This window comes from Oreochromis aureus, linkage group 5 (assembly GCF_013358895.1).
Source record: "Oreochromis aureus strain Israel breed Guangdong linkage group 5, ZZ_aureus, whole genome shotgun sequence".
NCBI classification, from domain to species: Eukaryota; Metazoa; Chordata; class Actinopteri; order Cichliformes; family Cichlidae; genus Oreochromis; species Oreochromis aureus.
The window spans coordinates 2,197,549-2,217,351 of record NC_052946.1 but is presented as its reverse complement, the minus strand read 5'-3'; the positions used below and the strand labels follow the sequence as shown (position 1 = coordinate 2,217,351).

Below are 19,803 nucleotides of genomic sequence, written 5' to 3'. Positions count from 1 at the left end.
AGACAAATTTTTCACATATTTGTGCACATCCTCTGTGGGGCATCCTTCAGTCTTCTGGCCACTGAGGACACTCTCCTTATTATGCTATGGTTTCCGATGTACAACAAGTCAAACTTCCTTTGTTGCCTGGTCTCAGACTTCTCGTGCTGTGCTAGACGAGCCTTCTAGCGTTGTTCGGAGGTCCTTAATTGAAGAGCTCATTTGCAGACTTTTAAGGTTTGTGAAAACTCACAACGAGTCTTTTACAGCACTGTGGAGGACTTTTAGGCCACTCATCTTGTCAGGACTCTGACTACCCTAGTCCTGAATGGCTTATTTTTCTTAAGCCATTCAGAGGTGGACTTGAGTGGTGGACCCAAGTGCGTTTCAGCTTGAGGTCACAAAGAGATAGCTGGACATTTTCCTTCAGGATGTTTTGGCAGACAGCGAATTTCATGGCTCCATTTACCACAGCAAGTCTTCTAGGTCCTGGGGCAGTAAAACAGCCCCAGATCATCACACTTCCACCACCATATTTTCCTGCTGGTATGATGTTCCTTTTCTGAAATGCTGAAATTGCTTTGTAACCCTTTCCAGACTGATAGATTCTCAGGTGTTTCTTTAGATTGTGGCATGGTGTGTTGCTTTTTGAGCTCTTTTAGCCTCCTTCACATTGTCAGACAGATCCTATCTATGTGTATGAATGTGAGCGTGAATGAATAATGGCATTGTAAAGCGCTTTGGGTGCCTTGAAAAGCGCTATATAAATCCAATCCATTATTATTATTGTTATCTAAGTGATGCGTTGATTCAACAGGTCTGCCAGAAATCACGCCTGAGTGAAACTGAACTCAACATTCCAACAAATGTCGTTAATCACAGTTACTTCATGATTTAACAAGAGGGGCAATTAATTTTTCACACAGGCCCAGGTAGGTTTGGATAACTGTTCTCCCTTAATGAGTGAAATCATCATTTAGAAAATGCATTCTGTGTTTACCTGTGTTATCTTTGTCTAATAGTCAAATTAGTTTGATGATCTGATACATGTAAGTGCTACAAATATCCAAAACACTAGGAAATCAGGAAGGGGCAAGCACTTTTTCACTGTATGTGAAAAAGTTTAGTGATGAGTATCCTGGACATGTGTCACTGGACATTTTTTTAACAAAATTAATATTGTCACCAGATTTACATTAGTCAAGTCAAACATTAAACATAAATAAATAACCTGACAAAAGAAAACCACTTGCTCCTCCCAGCCACCACAACTCATCTTTCTCATCATTCCAGCACATCATTGCTATCATGAATGTTTCCATCTGTAAATCTGCAAACCCTTGCAAAGACACTGTTTCCCTGTGTTTGCTATTAGAACCTTTCATTCAGCCTTTTGATTTCACATTGATGGTGCAGAGGCATTCACTGGCTACTTTGAAGTAAACTGCAAGGCAGTTTGTAAAAGAAGCACAGGAACAGGGAGAAAAGACACAAGAACTGGACTGAAAAGCAATGGCAGCAGGTCTGATAGAACGGTGAATCCAAACATGATTTTTTTTTCTGGTTCAAAATGTCTGTAACACACTCACCATGAGTATGAGCTAACTCCTCATTTTGTTATGGTCTCTTCTCCCTACATTTTTCCTCTTCTCCTCATCTTCAAAGCTTTTTTTACCCAACCATGTTCTTAGCAGTCTGTTAAAGTGTTAAACACTGAGTTACGTTAAAGTTCACAACATTACTTCAAGGCTGACAATCATATGTTGTTATCTCTGTCAGCTTGAGGATGCTAAATTATGAAAGCACAAATCAAAGGAAATCAAGATATTAAACCTAAAGGTTCTGAAGCAAGTCTGGATCATCTCCTTAAACGCTTGCCACTTCAATTTACAAGGAAATAAGGCTTTTTATATAGATTATATTGGATTGATTGAAACTATTTGTCCTACTATCTTTCAAACAGAAAAGGAGACCTTTCTGGAGCCATTTGTGCTGAAGGACCTGCTGCCATCCTCACTGGGAAGTTACTATCGTTACACTGGCTCATTGACCACTCCACCCTGCAGTAAGGTGGTAGAGTGGATCATTTTCAGCAGCCCTGTCTACTTCTCTTACAAACAGGTAAGAAGCATTCTAGTAATACAGCTGTGTCAGCTTGTTTCCTCAGTTATATAAGAATAACACCACTCATTTAAACATATTGCAAATCCTTATTTTTATTGTATTTTAAATCTGAAGTTAATTAACCACAACTTATTTTGTGAAAGTAAAAAAATTTCCATCTCGCCTCTGCTGGCAGTCTGTCTTTTAAGCTTGGGTTCTCTACCACAGGCCTGTGAGCATGAGGGTCCTCGTGCCCCTTCTTCCTGATATTGCTTTCATTTGGTATTGCTACGTCTATCACTATGGCCGTCTTCTTCTGCTTGTCCACACAGATCTTGTTCTTGCCATTCAGCTGACTAATCAGGACTTCCCTTACTTTCTGCAGGTACTTGGTGGTTGCAGCTTTCCTAGCGGCCTCTTATGGGTTCCCATTTGCCTGTGGGATTCCCAGGTACTTGAACTTGTCCTCAGCAATGTTGCCTTCTGGTAGTGTGATCCCCTCAGTTCTGACTACCTTCCCTCTCTGTTACCATCCGACTACACTTCTTGAATCCAAATGACATTCCAGTGTCGTTGCTGTAGATCCTTGTGGTGTGGATCGGTGAACTGATGTTCCACTCACTCTTGGAATACAGCTTGATGTCATCCATGTAGAGGAGGTGGCTGATGATTGCTCTCTTCTGTAGTCGGTAAACTTAGACAGTCTTGTTAATTGAGGAGGTTCAAGAATATGCAGAACAGCAGTGGGGACAGCGCATTTCCTTGGTAGATCCCGCTCTTGATGGTGCCTTGTGCTATAGGCTTTCAGTCGGTCTCCAATGTTGTTCGTCACATCCCCATTGAGTTTTTGATGAAGGTTCTTAGGATCCTGTTGATCTTGTACAGTTGTAGTCATTCCAGGATCCAGGTGTGGGGCATCAAAGCATAGACCTTCTTGTAATCAAGACAGGCAGTGCACAGTCACTCTAGCCTTACATATTCGGGCGACTGCTCGGTCTACCAGCAGCTGGTGTTTCGCTCCTCTGGTATTCCTGCCAATTCCTTTCTGTGCCCCGCTCATGTATTGAGCCATGTGCCTGTTCAACTCAGCCACTATGATGTCTGACAGGAACTTCCACGTGGTACTGAGGCAGGTTATTGGCTGGTAGTTGGATGGGACCGATCCCTTCCGGGGGTCCTTGGGGATCAAGACATTCCGGCCTTCAGTAAGCCAATCTGGGTGTCTCTCGTTGACTAGCAGCTTTGTCATTTGTACTGCCAGATCCCAATGGAGTGCAGTCAGCTTCAGCCAGTGGGTGTTAAATATGTTGGGGCCTTGTGCTTTTCCAGCTCTTCATACTAGACACCTTTCCTTGGATGTTTGCTACTGTGATGGTTACTGGACCCTGTTCAGGGAGGTTGTTGTGGTCTGTTCTTAGATCCACCAGCCACTGAGCATTGCTGGTAAGGGTTGCGTCCTTCTCCTGTATGCTCTTCCAGGGTCCTCCATCTCAAGCCTTCTAATGATATTGTAATTATATATTATAATTCATATATATTTTGGCAGTGAGACAATTAAACCAAAACTGCTTTGTGTAATCGTCTCAGTTGTATTGGACTACAATGGTCTATGATGCTCTCACCAGGAATGATTTTATAACTGATAAAATGTACAGAGTAAGATCTCATTGGTGCTGCTTGATTATATTGATCAATTTTACACCATAAACATTAATGATTTCTTAATTTTTTAATTTTTCTTATTATTAATGGCTAACTATTACAGTTAAATTAGACAGTTATTAGTCAAATTATAGTACAATTCTAATTTTTCAGATTCTTATTTGGACATGACAACTTCTAAAATTCATCCTTACATGTTCCAGAGTGTATTCACTATGGAATGTGAGAAGGAAAAGTGTGAACAACGCAATACAATTAATTACATCTTACTTTTAAAGATGTCTGTCACGGCGCGAGCTATACAGATTGAAAGATTGAGAAGGACGTTAGGCCTATTTTAGGGGTGCTGAAGCAATATTCTTAAGCCCCCCAAAACAATTTCGTGGGTTTTTTAAAGTTTTTTTTTTACTTGTTCAGTTTTTTTTTTAACATAAATAGCAGACAAATTCGGTATAAAGATGCAGGAATATGAGTTTAAATAAATAATAATATAAACCTGTCTCTATTCACTTAAATATGGTCACAAAACTGTTGGTCCCTTTCCCTTTACAGTGTTAAGGTAGCATCAGTGCATCGTTATCCGATCCGTTCCAGTTGTTCACAGGGGATGTCCACAGTAGTAATATAGGGCCGGCATTTTTGCCCCCCCCCCAAAACACACACACCCCCACACCCACCCCAACCAGTTTGACAGGTTTCGTGTACGTGTGTACGCGTGCGTGTTCATGTGTGCTCGGGGTTATGTGGGTTCATATGTTTTTTAACAGGGGTTTTAATTTAATCAAACCATAAGGGGTTTTTAATTAAACTATTTTTATGGATTTGGCATGTCTCAACATTCAGTTATGCAGACATATGTGTTCTTAAAAGCAATTCTTTGTTTTGCGTGGAGGAGTGGAAGCCGTTTTGTTTCACCGGACGCCTTAACAAACCTGGAATGGGTACCTGCTTTTATTTACATCTAGTCAAAAAAGTGTTACTAATTGTGTTTTAATCACACTAATTTTGTGGTTCTGAGGATGTCTCAGCACATGGTGATGCAGGCATTTTATTTAAAAAAAACAAAAAAACAGCTGAAATCGGAATTCCTTGTGTATGGGAAATTTCAGCCTTCATGACTGTTCACAAGTGTTTCATTTAATCAAACCACTAGTTTTAATTTAACTAGTTTTACGGATCTACTGGGGTTTCTTTCACGAGGTGATGCAATCATTTTATTTAAAAATCGGAATTTCGAATGGTGATCCAAGGGGAGACAGAGCCTGCTAGTTTTTAACACAGCAGATGGTCACAAATAGCATTCAGCCCTTTAGAAAATAAACGCTATTGTGGTACTTCTAAAACACGTTGCACAGGTTCTCGTCTTTTGCCCGAAGCAGCCAGTATCGTTCTTTCAAACTAATCATGTTTTAATCACACTAATTTTGTGATTCTGATGTCTCAGCATGCAGTGATGCAAGCATTTTATTTAAAACGGCTCAAATGGGAATTTCTTCTGTGGGGTTTCATGGTTTCAGAGCCTATTAGTTTTTAACGCCATAGGTGGTCACAAATAACATTCACCCTTTAGAAATAAACGGTGTTGTGATACTTCTAAAACCAGTCGCACAGGCCCCTCCGTCTTTCAGCAGCTGGTTAATTGTTTGAAATTGTTCAGGAACGCAAAAGCCCACCAGGGGTATTATTTAATTGTTGTGATTCCTTAGGAAGGCAAAAGATAGTAGGTGTATCATTTAGTTGTTGGGAGTACCAGGCGAACAGGGTCCCGCCTATTGTCTGAAGTAGCCAGTATCAGCTCTTTTGTAATTCCTTGAGAAGGCAAAAAGCCCGAAGGGCATCATTTAAATTGGTTGGAGACATACCTTCTTTTTCGAAACACCCAGCCTATATAAAGCGACCTCAGAGTCTGAAACCCTCGCCATTTTTGCGTCATGACCAGCCAGAGAGCAGACCATTTTCTACCGATCATCAACATCTTATGTCTTTTAAAATATACTGATAGCCAACCTCTGACACAAAATAGTATCTTTGCAATGTCTAATGTTAGAGAAATCATCCCCGTATTTTATTTCATATCGTAACATTCATATTTTCATATTGAAAATGTGATACATGTAATGTGATCATCAAAGAACATGATTTTAAAAACTTTTATTCTTATGCTTTTATTCTTATAAGTCACCTGGAGAATCCTGGGACATCAGTAAGGATGCTCTTTGTTGATTACAGCTCGGCCTTCAATACTATCATCCCAGACATTCTTATAGACAAGCTGGTAAACTTGGACTTCCCCCCCTCCACATGTGCATGGATCAAAAACTTCCTCACAGACCGTTCACAATCAGTCAAGGTTGGCAACCAGCAATCATCCACCCTGTCGCTCAGCACTGGCTCACCACAGGGATGTGTGCTGAGTCCACTATTATACACCATCTACACCAGTGACTGCACCCCTATGCACCCCTGCAACATCATCATCAAATTTGCAGACGACACCACTCTGATGAGGCTCATCACCAACGATGATGACACCGCCTACAGGGATGAGGTCCAGCGGCTGTCAGAATGGTGTAACTACAATAACCTCACCCTAAACACCAAGAAAACAAAGGAAGTGGTCATGGACTTCTGCAAAACAAGGACGAACAGTTCTCCAAACAACTCCTTCATGGCCGACTTTTTCTCTGGTGGAGATGCTGATGGTGAATCTGAAGAGTTTGCTGCTTGAATCTCTGCGGAGGTCGCAGTTTCTGTGGTGCCTGCGGCTTGGTCCTGAGGAAATATAAACAACCAAACTGTTAACTGTATTTGTTTAAATAATATTTATAAATCAAGCAGTAGCAAAATAAAATTTCAAAAATAAAAAAAGAATACCTACTTGTTCAATGCTCAGGACAAGCTCTGTGGTGAGTGCTCCATAGACTCAGCTGAGTGACATCATCCAAGTGTCGCAGGGACTTGAATCGAGGATCTAAAGCTGTGCACTTGTGTAGGTAATTCTGAAGGGCAGGATCAGCGTATCTCTGCTCCAGGTCCTCCCTGATGTTTTTTTTTTACATCTCTCACTGCTGAACTGTCATCATCAGACTGCGCCATAGAGTTCAGGATGTTTATTTTAAGTGGCAGGATCATGGATGCTGTTGGAGATGACGCTTCACACATCATGACTGTCACAGTTTTTAGGGTTTTCATGACTGTAACAAGATTTTCAGCCAGTGCATGTTCTTCCTGAGTTAGATTCTGAATGTTCTTCATACTCTTCTTCACAGTACTGTCGGCCATAGCAGCATACACTGCAGCTTGCTGTTCAAGGTATCTTTCCATCATATCATGAGAGGAGTTCCACCTAGTTGGAACATCTTGAATCAGTTTTTTTTCACTAAGCTGCAGCAGTTGCTGTTTTTTCTTTAACACATTGCATCCTGTTGTGCTTCTGTGAAAGAAGGAGACAATTCGTCTCATCTTTGCCAGGAGATGGGAAACCTTCTGCACTGCTATTCCTTCCTGAGCAGCTATATTAACAGTATGTGCAAAACATCCGATTTGTGGCCCCAGTCCAGCAGCTATGACGGCATTAACTATGTTCTTAGCATTGTCAGTAGTTACAGGTATTGTCACATTTGGTCGCAACTTCCAGTGTTCCACAGCTTCAGAGAGACCTTTGGTTAAGTCATCAGTGGCGTGACTTTCAACCAGGCGTGTCTGCAAAACACAGTTTTTCATCTGCCATTCCGGATCAATGTAATGTGCGGTGACAGTGAGGTAGCTCTGCGTAGCTCTTGACGTCCAGCCGTCTGACGTCAGAGCAACAGCGGCTGCTGCTGACACTGCCGTCTCTAATTTAGCTTTTGTCTCCTTGTACAAAGCAGGAACTGCGATATCAGTGAAATAGGTTTGTGAAGGAATATTGTAACGGGGCTCAAGTACTCTCAGCATTTCCTGAAACCCGGTGTTTTGTACAACAGAAAAGGGTCGCATGTCGACAGCAATAAAAGTAGCAATTGCCCTGTCGATTTCTTTTGCCCTCTTAGAATCATGTGCTAACGGCTGTCTAAATGACTCCGGCAAAGTTTGTAGCATGTGTGTTTGTTGTTGTTTTTGTCTGCCTTCACTTGTCTTTGCACCAGGGTGATGCTGGCGTAAATGTGCATTCATATTTGTTGTGTTCCCACCGATGTAATTAACCATTGCGTGGCACATCCGACATACTGTTGTAGTTTTGTCCACAACGCGCTTACCATCAGAGTCATACTTCACACGAAAGCCAAAAAAGTTCCAAACGCCAGATTTCAATGACGGTGGAGGAGGTTCAACTTCGAAAGGCATTGAGGCAGTTGCCATGTAGCAATGAGCTTAACTTCTGTCTCGCTGGCTTGATTGAATGCATATGGGTGGCGCTCAGTGGATCTGCGCTCGACAGTGCAGCCTAGGCGGAGTAGTCGAACGCAGATTCACTGATCACTCAACACAGACAGCATCGTCAGAAGAGAAGTTGATAAAATAAATTAAAAATTCTGTATTGTTCGATACATATGCGTGCATCGAACCGAAAGCACTGTATCGAACGGTTCAATATCGATCGAATATCGTTGCACCCTAATACACATATATATATATATATATATATATATATATATATATATATATATATATATATATATATATATGTAATCTCCAAGAATATCATCCTAAAAATGGCATTCAGGGGGTTGTTACGGTAAAATAAAAGCAGTAAAATTTTCATCTGAAAATGTTGAGTTTTAGTAAAAACAATGCTTTGTAGCTTAATACTGTCATTACAGACAAAATGGATGTTTAAAAAGTCTTTTGTATGAAGCGTTTGAAATGCAATACGTCTCCTTATCAGCTGGAAATATTAAAGCCAGAACTTACAACACAATACTTTTTACTTCTTGTACAGGGTTTCCAAAATAAGTTTTATTTCAAGTAAACAAACTAATACATTTGATTCAGGTAAAACAGATCATTACATTTATTCTTGTAAAGGGTTTTCTAAAAAGTTTTATTTCATGTAAAGCGCTTCCAAGGCTGTTAGCCGCTTTGTCCTGTATTGAACTTCTTTACAGTGTGTCAGTAAAGGGTGATTTGCACTTCTAGCCCCTGTGTTGAAGGAGCCCATGTTGGGGTTTGTGAATTTGACACCTTAAGGTTTTGAAGGTGGGGATACATGCTCCTGGTGAGCATAAGATGTCTGATAACAGCTTGGCATCTCAGTTATAAATGAAATTCAAAGTGTTTTTGGAAGTATGACTAATGTATAATCTGACTTCTAAGGTACGCACGCCAAGGCCTAGAAGGCGAGGAGATAGTTTGCTTTGTGCTATAAAAACACAATCCTTAATCTTTGATCTTCCAACTTTATCTTTCTGTTCTGGTTTTAGAGTCTGTGTTTATTGAGTCGTACTTTGGGAATCACCCTGTTGTGAGACAAGGGTACGCTGGGAGAGAATATGGCTTTATACAAGCAGAGTGTTTTGGCTGTATCAGTAGATCTAAGAAATACACCTGTTATTGGTTATTAAAAAGAGTTAACTGTAGTGCAGCTTTAATTTATAATTGTTGCATGAACTGGTCAGGAATTACAGGCAGCTTTATACCGATAGTGCAGGCATTTTTTACTTAAGTAGAAGTATAGCTGCTAGTGTCAGAAATACTCGAGTAAAAGTTTGATAATGTATGGGCTCAGAAATGTGTTCAAAGTAAGAAAGTCAAAGTAGTAACCTCGCTGAATATTCTCCTGTAATAAAATAATATTAGTAGGTGAGGCTACAGTCTGGTGGTAAAAAGACACAAGAGGCACATTAGGCAGCCAGGGTTAGAGCTCAGAGACCCGGGGCTTGGTGGTTGGGCTAGCAACATGGTCTGGTAAAAGAGTCTAACATCCAGGCGTTACATGGTGTTGCGGCTGATAAAAAACAAAAAACCTATAAACTAACCCCCTTGTTTAGAGGTGATTGTCAGTTTGCTGGGTTTTTTAGAGAAACTGAGAGTGAGAGAGATCATGTTCTACATTACTTTAAAAGTGATTTTCAGAGCTGTTGATTTATGAAACAGTGTCCATAGAAACATGGATCAACTCTGTTTATGACATTGAGTGTTAAATTGTGACAGTTTCAATAAAGCCTGCAAAATTCTTGCATTTATACTGGAGAGCAAAGAAAAGTTGAACGCTAGTTGTACTATTGAAAATCAGTTTCATAAAAACCACGTAAACAGACATTTTCTGATATCGAAACAGTTTGTGTTGTTAATCCTGAATGATTCTTGGTCACAACATTTGCATGATCAGAGAAAGGTCATTTTACTCACATGCAATTGGAAAATCGCATAGTTTGACAATAAAAATCCCAGAATAATTAGTATTTGAGATTGCAGCAGCAACATCATCTGATGAAATTTGTGAATATCTAGATCATTGGTGTTTCCATCTGAGAGCCTGCAGGGCATACACCAAGACTGTGTTTTAGAAATACAAGATGCAAGGCTCGCAAAATTTCAAAATCCCTGGTAGCCCTTCGGGCAGGCACTCTTCAGTTTTTGGTAGCCCAAAATAAATTTAAGTAGCCCGAATAAAAAAGAGAGCAATTTTTTAATGTTTTGTTTCCTTTACAATATTATACATTAAAGTATAATATTGTAACGGAAACAAAAATTAATCAGAAAGTTGTTAAAATACAATTCACAACAACTGTATAAAAATCACAGTCATCAACTCAAATACTTGGTTCTAATTGAACAGAAATTTCTATGAACTTGTAAGAACTGTGTAGAACATGAATCAATCTGTGTCAGATCCTGAATCTGAAATTTCCACTGAAGTCAAGGGTAAGGGGTAAGTGGAACCAAGATCGAGGCCATTTGCTTTTTGAAGTTTGCATAGACTGCTAAATTTTGACAATGGTAGTTCACTCTTTGCAACATAGTACGCTTTTGAAAGATTTTTCAGGACTTCTGCTTGTGCTTGGTTAATTTTTAGTATGTTTTTTTGCAATTGCTGTTTGTTCTGGGAAAGATATTGCAGACTGAGCAATAATGCATTTCTTGCATTTCTCATGGGTTCTGATGGGGTCTTTCTTAAAATTACTGGTCCCAGTAACAAAGGCGCTTGTTGACTCAAATGAAATGAAACTCACGACACACCCGGCAGAACATGATGTTATTTAGCTCGTCATATTCCAGCCACAGAAATTCTTTTGTCCATGAAACCAAAAAAGCTGAGCTTTCTTTTTGCCTCATAGTCTGATTTGTAATAAGTTTTCCGTTTTGTGGTAGGCTTTTATTTGGCTGTGCCTTCTTCACCCTGACCTGTCTTATTTGGCTCAGCAGAACTAAAATACCGGCGTAAATCCTGCTGCTTTTACACAGGTACTTACATAACGGTCAGCGATATTCTGCGCAATCAACCTCTCACATGTTTAAGCTTGCTGTGGGAGATTTCACTTGTCACGTTTGAATAGTAAGCTAATGAGCGATAAGACGACGTCAGAGGAATTGGTGCGCAATTAATTGTCACTCACCAATCAGTGCTGCCGCTCTCTACACACCGTTCGCGCGATCGCAAAGTGAAAGTGAAAGCAAAAAACAAGCACAAATTCAAACGCGATTTCAATGTGTCACATATTGGCAGTGGCTCATCGATGCCAATGACATAATTACTCAGCTACATTTTCGAAAGAATGCAAAAGCATTGACATATATTTTCCCTTCCTATGATAGCCCGACGGGCAGGGCTGAGATAGATTTTGGTAGCCCGACTGGAAAAATCGCTAGCCCCGGGATGTCGGGCTAGCGATTTTGCGAGCCCTGAGATGGTAACGTGAGACATGTTAACTTTGAGAACACTAACATCTAGTTTAAGGTGTGAGAGGTATATGCATCACAAAAGCTAAAAAGGTGTTGCTTCTAGCTAGATTTGTTCAAATAAATTACAACTGCGTTGCATAAGTTTGATGCATAATACAAAAAAAAAAGGACCATGAAATAGTTCACATGATCTAAGCAAGACTCGATCGGAATCTCAAATGTTGAAGTACACTTACTGATTGTACTTTTACTACAAGGGCTAATGTAGATGCTCTAAAAGCACTCTGATTGAAAAAGCAGCACACATTTGGAAGGGATGTGCTGTAACTTCACATATAGTGAAGTTTTCTGTCTTTGAGAAAAGAAAAAACAGATAAGTCATAAACTCGTTGCCATACTGCTATTATGTAAGGAAATGCACACAGACATCATGTTAAAAAAGGTGAGCTTAACAGTTGAGGTACAGTCCTCCATACAGTCCATACACACTTTGTCATAGATGTAAGAACACTGAAGAAAGGTGTAATAATAATCAGTAAAACGTTAAATGTTAATTGAGTTATTTTATTTTTTCTAAATTAAAAAAACTAGTTTCTGTCCACCATTTGTGTGACAAACAGTCTCACTACCAGGTGACTGTTGTTGTAATTTGGTGATGTATAGACTTCTGCTGTACAGCTTACTCAGGGTCCTGTGATGGGCCCTGTGCAATCACACAATAAAACAAACTTAAAATTCACCATAACCCTGACTGGAGAAAAGGAGAGTTTGGAATTGTAATTGACATTACAACTGTTGCACATTACTCTAAAATCCACGCTGTGAGAGTGATTTGAAGATCACAACCTGATTTAAAACAGAATCTAACATCAACATTCTCACCCCTGGGAATAGCTCTAAGATATTAAGAGAATATGGCAAATGAGATCACAGGATGGTCAAAAAATGTACTTTAAAATTAGATGTTGTTGTTTCATTGGAACAGTAAAAGTACCATAACAAAGAATAAGTGCAACTATGTACGAACAAGTAGCACTGCTATGGAGTTTCCATGTTTTACATGCAGATTCGGGCTGCTAGTTTCCTTTTGGCATTTTCTCATTTAAACGTTGGTAACTTGGAACCTCAAAGTTTAGCAGCACTACACTTGCTTCCTTTTTCCCATCAAACATTTCTTTTAGCCATCTGTGTTTATCGGTGCAATGTGTCACCATTTTTATTCAATAACCATAAAGTACACAAATTCAAGAAATATTCTATGTATTAAAGATACATAAATTACACATTCATACAATGAACAAGGTGTCTATAAAATTACACACGGTATAAGAAAAACTGTAACTTACAATAAGTGTTTATAAAAAGTTTGACATACTTTTAGACTTAGACTTAGAGCTTTTTATTGTCATTGTGCAGTTTCTTGCACAGCAAAATTGGGTAGCTGGACCACAAAGGTGCTAAAGTAAGAAAAAGAGAAACCAATATACATCGAAGGTGGAAAATAAATAAATAAATAAATAGAATAAAATAAAAAGCAGTGTATATATATACATGTGTGAGTGGAACTATATACATGGTGTATGTGTAGGAAACATTGAAACAGACTGGGACCAAAATAATTGCACTTGAGCCAAAAATATTGCACAGAACATGGAAAGACTGAGATATTGCACATAGATGATCAACAGCAGTGTCAGGGTGGATGTGTTGGGGAAGTCTTTACACACTCTTAGTTTCCATTAATAGTTCTGACAGCTCACGGGAAGAAGCTGTTCTTTAGTCTGTTGGTTTTGCACCTGATGGATCTGGGCCTTTTTCCAGAGGGCAGGATGTTGAAGAGGTGGTGGTTAGGATGGAGGTGGTCCTTTATAATTGCCCTGGCTCTGGAAAGACATCTTGAGCTGGCAATTAAGTCCAGGGAGGGGAGTGGACAGCCGATCACCTTCTCTGCAGTTCTGATGATCCTCTGTAGTCTCTTCTTGTCAGCTGTTGTGCAACCAGCGTACCACACAGGGATGGCGTGCACCAGCACACTCTCGAAAGTGGCACGGTAGAAGGACACTAGGAGTTCAGTCTGCAGCCTGTTCCATCTCAGAACCCTCAAGAAATGGAGGCGCTGCTGGGCTTTCTTTACTAGGGTTGATGTGTTTGTGGACCAGGATAGGTCCTCGGATATGTGGGTGCCGAGGAACTTAAAGGAGAACACCCTCTCCACATAGTCACCTTTTATGGAGAGGGGAGGGGGATCAGTTCTTGTTTTGCGGAAGTCCATGACCACTTCCTTGGTTTTCTTGGTGTTTAGGGTGAGGTTATTGTAGTTACACCATTCTGACAGCCGCTGGACCTCATCCCTGTAGGCGGTGTCATCATCGTTGGTGATGAGCCTCATCAGAGTGGTGTCGTCTGCAAATTTGATGATGATGTTGCAGGGGTGCGTAGGGGTGCAGTCACTGGTGTAGATGGTGTATAATAGTGGACTCAGCACACATCCCTGTGGTGAGCCAGTGCTGAGCGACAGGGTGGATGATCTCTGGTTGCCAACCTTGACTGATTGTGAACGGTCTGTGAGGAAGTTTTTGATCCATGTACATGTGGAGGGGGGGAAGTCCAAGTTTACCAGCTTGTCTATAAGAATGTCTGGGATGATAGTATTGAAGGCCGAGCTGTAATCAACAAAGAGCATCCTTACTGATGTCCCAGGATTCTCCAGGTGATGCATAAGAATAAAAGCATAAGAATAAAAGTTTTTTAAAAATCATGTTCTTTGATGATCACATTACATGTATCACATTTTCAATATGAAAATATGAATGTTACGATATGAAATAAAATACGGGGATGATTTCTCTAACATTAGACATTGCAAAGATACCATTTTGTGTCAGAGGTTGGCTATCAGTATATTTTAAAAGACATAAGATGTTGATGATCGGTAGAAAATGGTCTGCTCTGGCGCGGGTCATGACGCAAAAATGGCGAGGGTTTCAGACTCTGAGGTCGCTTTATATAGGCTGGGTGTTTCGAAAAAGAAGGTATGTCTCCAACCAATTTAAATGATGCCCCTTCGGGGCTTTTGCCTTCTCAAGGAATTACAAAAGAGCTGATACTGGCTACTTCAGACAATAGGCGGGACCCTGTTCGCCTGGTACTCCCAACAACTAAATGATACACCTACTATCTTTTGCCTTCCTAAGGAATCACAACAATTAAATAATACCCCTGGTGGGCTTTTGCGTTCCTGAACAATTTCAAACAATTAACCAGCTGCTGAAAGACGGAGGGGCCTGTGCGACTGGTTTTAGAAGTATCACAACACCGTTTATTTCTAAAGGGTGAATGTTATTTGTGACCACCTATGGCGTTAAAAACTAATAGGCTCTGAAACCATGAAACCCGTACAGAAGAAATTCCCATTTGAGCCGTTTTTAAATAAAATGCTTGCATCACTGCATGCTGAGACATCAGAATCACAAAATTAGTGTGATTAAAACATGATTAGTTTGAAAGAACGATACTGGCTGCTTCGGGCAAAAGACGAGAACCTGTGCAACGTGTTTTAGAAGTACCACAATAGCGTTTATTTTCTAAAGGGCTGAATGCTATTTGTGACCATCTGCTGTGTTAAAAACTAGCAGGCTCTGTCTCCCCCTTGGATCACCATTCCGAAATTCCGATTTTTAAATAAAATGATTGCATCACCTCGTGAAAGAAACCCCAGTAGATCCGTAAAACTAGTTAAATTAAAACTAGTGGTTTGATTAAATGAAACACTTGTGAACAGTCATGAAGGCTGAAATTTCCCATACACAAGGAATTCCGATTTCAGCTGTTTTTTTGTTTTTTTTAAATAAAATGCCTGCATCACCATGTGCTGAGACATCCTCAGAACCACAAAATTAGTGTGATTAAAACACAATTAGTAACACTTTTTTGACTAGATGTAAATAAAAGCAGGTACCCATTCCAGGTTTGTTAAGGCGTCCGGTGAAACAAAACGGCTTCCACTCCTCCACGCAAAACAAAGAATTGCTTTTAAGAACACATATGTCTGCATAACTGAATGTTGAGACATGCCAAATCCATAAAAATAGTTTAATTAAAAACCCCTTATGGTTTGATTAAATTAAAACCCCTGTTAAAAAACATATGAACCCACATAACCCCGAGCACACATGAACACGCACGCGTACACACGTACACGAAACCTGTCAAACTGGTTGGGGTGTGTGTGTGTGTGTGTTTGGGGGAGTAAAAATGCCGGCCCTATATTACTACTGTCCACAAATCCAGTCCTCGTTTTCTCTGCTACTTTACACTCCGCTGCAGCTACACCTGCGGACACACTAGCGTACATTCTTCACACAGCAAGACAACATGGATATACGCAAGTTTTTCAAGAAAGTAAGTCTTCATCACTGCTGGTAGTAACAGTTAGTTAGCTCCAGCCTCCAGCTAACAGCAGAGAGTCAAATGTAATTAATGAACCAGGTGCTCCCCATTTTGATAAATAAAAACCTGGCTAGCACACTGACAGGGGATTTCTTTAAATCACCCTGCCGTTCTTTGTTCAGCTGAGATACCTGAGTTACAAAACACAAACAACTGCAGTTCTTTCGCTCGCGAGGGCAGCCATGAACACAGGATCTGCGTCTCATGATTGTCTGCGCTTTTTATTTATACTTTTCTGTGTGTGTGTGTGTGTGTGTGTGTGTGTGTGTGTACAAAGGTAACAACGTCATTCAGAGCAGCGGGTTTTTCCCCTTCTCTACATTTGCATGTTCTTGTAAAAAAGCTGAGGTTTCACTTCTAAATGTTCTCTGAAGACAGGAAGCGGTTAGTAGCTGCACACAAGTTACTAGGTGAAAAGTCACTTAGACATGTGCTTAATAATGAATTAAGGAATACATTTCATGGAGCTGATCACATATATGTTCAATAATCTTTTAACACACACTAAGTTGAATTGTTTGCATAATGTTAATTTCTGTCACTTGTTTTAGCTCTGAAACATTGAGCTGAGCTCATTCAGGTATGGTTATCATCAGTGGAAATAATCACTCCTCCATCCCTATTAACCTGTAGGAGTCAGGGCAGAGGAGCACAGAGAGTGAGAGGGGAGAGACCTCTACTGGAGAGGTGAGTCAAAGATTTCACAGGATGGAGTCATTTGCAGACAGTCTGATTAGAATTTTAAGGAACTGTTGATCTTGTATAGTTCTAGGCATTCCTGGATCAATGTGTGGCACATTGAATCATAGGCTTTCTTGTAGTCAGTCTAGGTTGGTGAGCGTGGTCTTGGAGTCATTTCAACACCAGGCATGAATCATGTCAGGGCCTGGTGCTGTTGAACTCTTCATCCTACAGACCCTTTCTTGGATGTCTGCCACTGTGATGCTTACTGGACCCTGTTCAGGCAGGTTGCTGTGGTTTGTTCTTAGATCCACTTGCCACGGAGTATTGTTGTTATGGGCTGTCCTTCTCTTACATGCTCATCCGGTGCTGCCTGATCTCCAGTCTTGGTGGTTCTGTTCTCATATTGTTTCCCTGGCTCACCTTATTTTCCTGCCTTCTGTTTATTTGGTATATCTTTTCAAGTGGCTGACTAAGGCTTTGCCTAGTATTTTCCTAGGCCTCAGGTATGGACAGCTTGCTATACTTCTTAGGCGACCCTTTCTGAGGGTTAACTTCCCTCCGTGCTACCTTAATCACTGCTGCCATGGTTAAATCAGCTGATTAGTTTCTGTGATGGCCACAGTAGGGATTGTTCATAATGCTACATTCATATCTTCTGGTAAACCTTCTGACGGTACTTTACATAGTCCTAGTAATCAGCCATGGTGGGTTCAGGTTTCCAGCTTTGCCATGATTCTGTCTCTTAGGTCAGCTGCTCTTGCACTCATCGCACCTTTGGTCATACTTATGGCTACTTATTCTCCTGCCACTGAGTGTAGGTTTTGGATGGTTCCATGGAGAACATCTGGTTTAGTATCCTTGCTTCAGTAAACTATTGTGCATCCCTCTATGGCAATGCCTCCCCAGACCATTACTAACCCACCACCAAATCTGTCATGTTGAATGATGTTGTAGGCACTGTAACATTTTCCACAGCTCCTTGACACCCTATCACATTTGCTCAAGGTGAACTTGTGGCATGGTGGTGGAATGGTCTGCACTGTCATCTTACAGTAAAAAGTTTCCTAGATACTCAAAATAGATACATCTAAATTGCATATCCAGCAATTTAGATGGCCTGTGTATCCCTGTGAAGGTTGCCTTCAGTCATTCCTGTTCGAGAGACAAGCATTTTATATTAACTGGTTATTCTAAATTGGCTGTGAATGCAACGTACATAAAGTGCTTTAAGTGTATAGAATAACATGCTCTGCTTTGAGTGGTCAGGAAGATTAGAAAGATGCTATATAAAGGAAAGTGCATTACGCCTGTGAGCACAATAATCTGCAATGTAACTACATAGTCTGAAAATAAACAACTTAGAGTTTATTCTAAGCTACCTGATCTCTTAAAACAGAGTTCATGGAAAGGGTTATAAACTTACAAAGATGTTTCAGTGAAACAGTGGCAAGTCCCATACACACAAAGTTTTCTACCACTGTTTTGAATGGGCAAGACAAGTATGCAATAATCGAGTTTTGTGTTCTAAATATTAATAAATGTTGAATTAATATTGATTTTTTTAAAGGGTAATTATGAGTTGTTCTTTTTTTAGGATAAAGCATTTACAACAGTGTTTAACAGTTGTAATGGTTACACACACTTATATGATAAATCCTAGCAAGTCAAGATTTTTTTAATCATTGTGGCTGTTATTACTTCATGCTTTAGGTAAAAAGTGACCTGAGTGATAATTTTCTCCAAATAAGTTGTAAAACCTAAAAACTACACTCTGCTGTCTGAAAATGTGTTAAATAACTACACTGTAAATTGATATGTCCTTCCGCTTTTGGTGTAGACCTTATTATGAGGGAAGATATGGCCTTAATCATACTGTCAAAGCAGGAAATATGACGAACAGTATGGAAGTAAGCGTTAAATGAAGAGCCCTGATGTTAAACTTGTGCTTGCCTACAGTAGTTTATGCTTTAAAACTGTCAAGATTTTTCTTTGGGAAATGCAAAGATAACCATTGTTCAGTTCAACTCCGTGTTATGTGTGACTTGATGTTATTTACTACATTCTTCATATTGTAATTGTGAAGGAAATCTTGTGTAACCAGGCCAGCTTGAGGAGAATAACTCAGCAGATGCAGTGTACTTAATGAAGCCTGTGTGTGTGTGTGTGTGTTGTTTTATAGAAAGTACTTTTGAACTCCAAAGTGTTGAGAAAAGTGCTCTATAAATAAAACATAAATTAAGTATTTGGTACCACAGATGCATCATCATTACAGTCTTGCACAAACTCAAAAGTGTCACTAATCCTCTTCTAATAAGCGACCTCACAGAGACTCCTCCTTAAAGTGACCCCTTGATCCCTAATAAGAAGGAAAATCCATCCACCCTAATTATTAAGGCCTGTTACTTAACGTAAATAAGAAGGTGATCTGGCGTTCAGACTATTGACAGAACATTCAATTCAATTCAATTCAATTTTATTTATATAGCCCCAGGAATTTGGCAATGCCAGCTACTGGTAGACAGAGTAGTTGCTCGAGACTGTAGGACCAATGTATGCACTGGATGGATTCACTATAAAACAGCCTAGCCATAAACTACAATAACTTAGGAAGGTTATAGGCAGGTAGTCGGATGGTATCACTCCTTTATGGGGACTCAGTGCCTCATACATGAATCCTGAAATGCCTAGAACTGTACAAGATCAACAGGACCCTAAGACCTTTGTTTAGGAACTTGTTGGGAATGTGGCTAGAGACCAACTCAAGCTGATTGCACATTTTGCCATCAAGTGTGGGATTTACTAAACAGATGCTCTGGCCCCACTGCTGTTCAGCATAGGCCTGAACCCTCTCAGCCAGATCATTAACAAGACTGGCTATGGGTAACAACTACAGAATAGAGCAGTCAATAGACACCTCCTCTCCAAGCTGTATGCCATGAGTGAATGGGACATCAACTCACTAATCAGGCTGTGGAGCAACGACATCAGAATGTCATTAGAATTGGAGAGGTCTAAACAGATGGTAAATGGGAACCATGATGAGGTGCTAAGAAAACAAAAACCACCAAATACCCTGCCCGTGATCAGATACCTCCCTGCTGA

The 19,803-nt window shown here is 40.2% G+C and overlaps 1 protein-coding gene across 1 annotated transcript in view; it reads left to right on the top strand.

Annotated features, from left to right (window-relative positions):
• LOC116334098 (receptor-type tyrosine-protein phosphatase gamma-like) overlaps positions 1–19,803 on the top strand; it is a 419,810-nt gene that overhangs the window by 326,150 nt on the left and 73,857 nt on the right. The window contains exon 7 of the mRNA XM_039612323.1: positions 1,943–2,100. Coding sequence (XP_039468257.1) covers positions 1,943–2,100 — 158 coding nt within the window. The remainder of the gene's footprint in view (positions 1–1,942; positions 2,101–19,803) is intronic.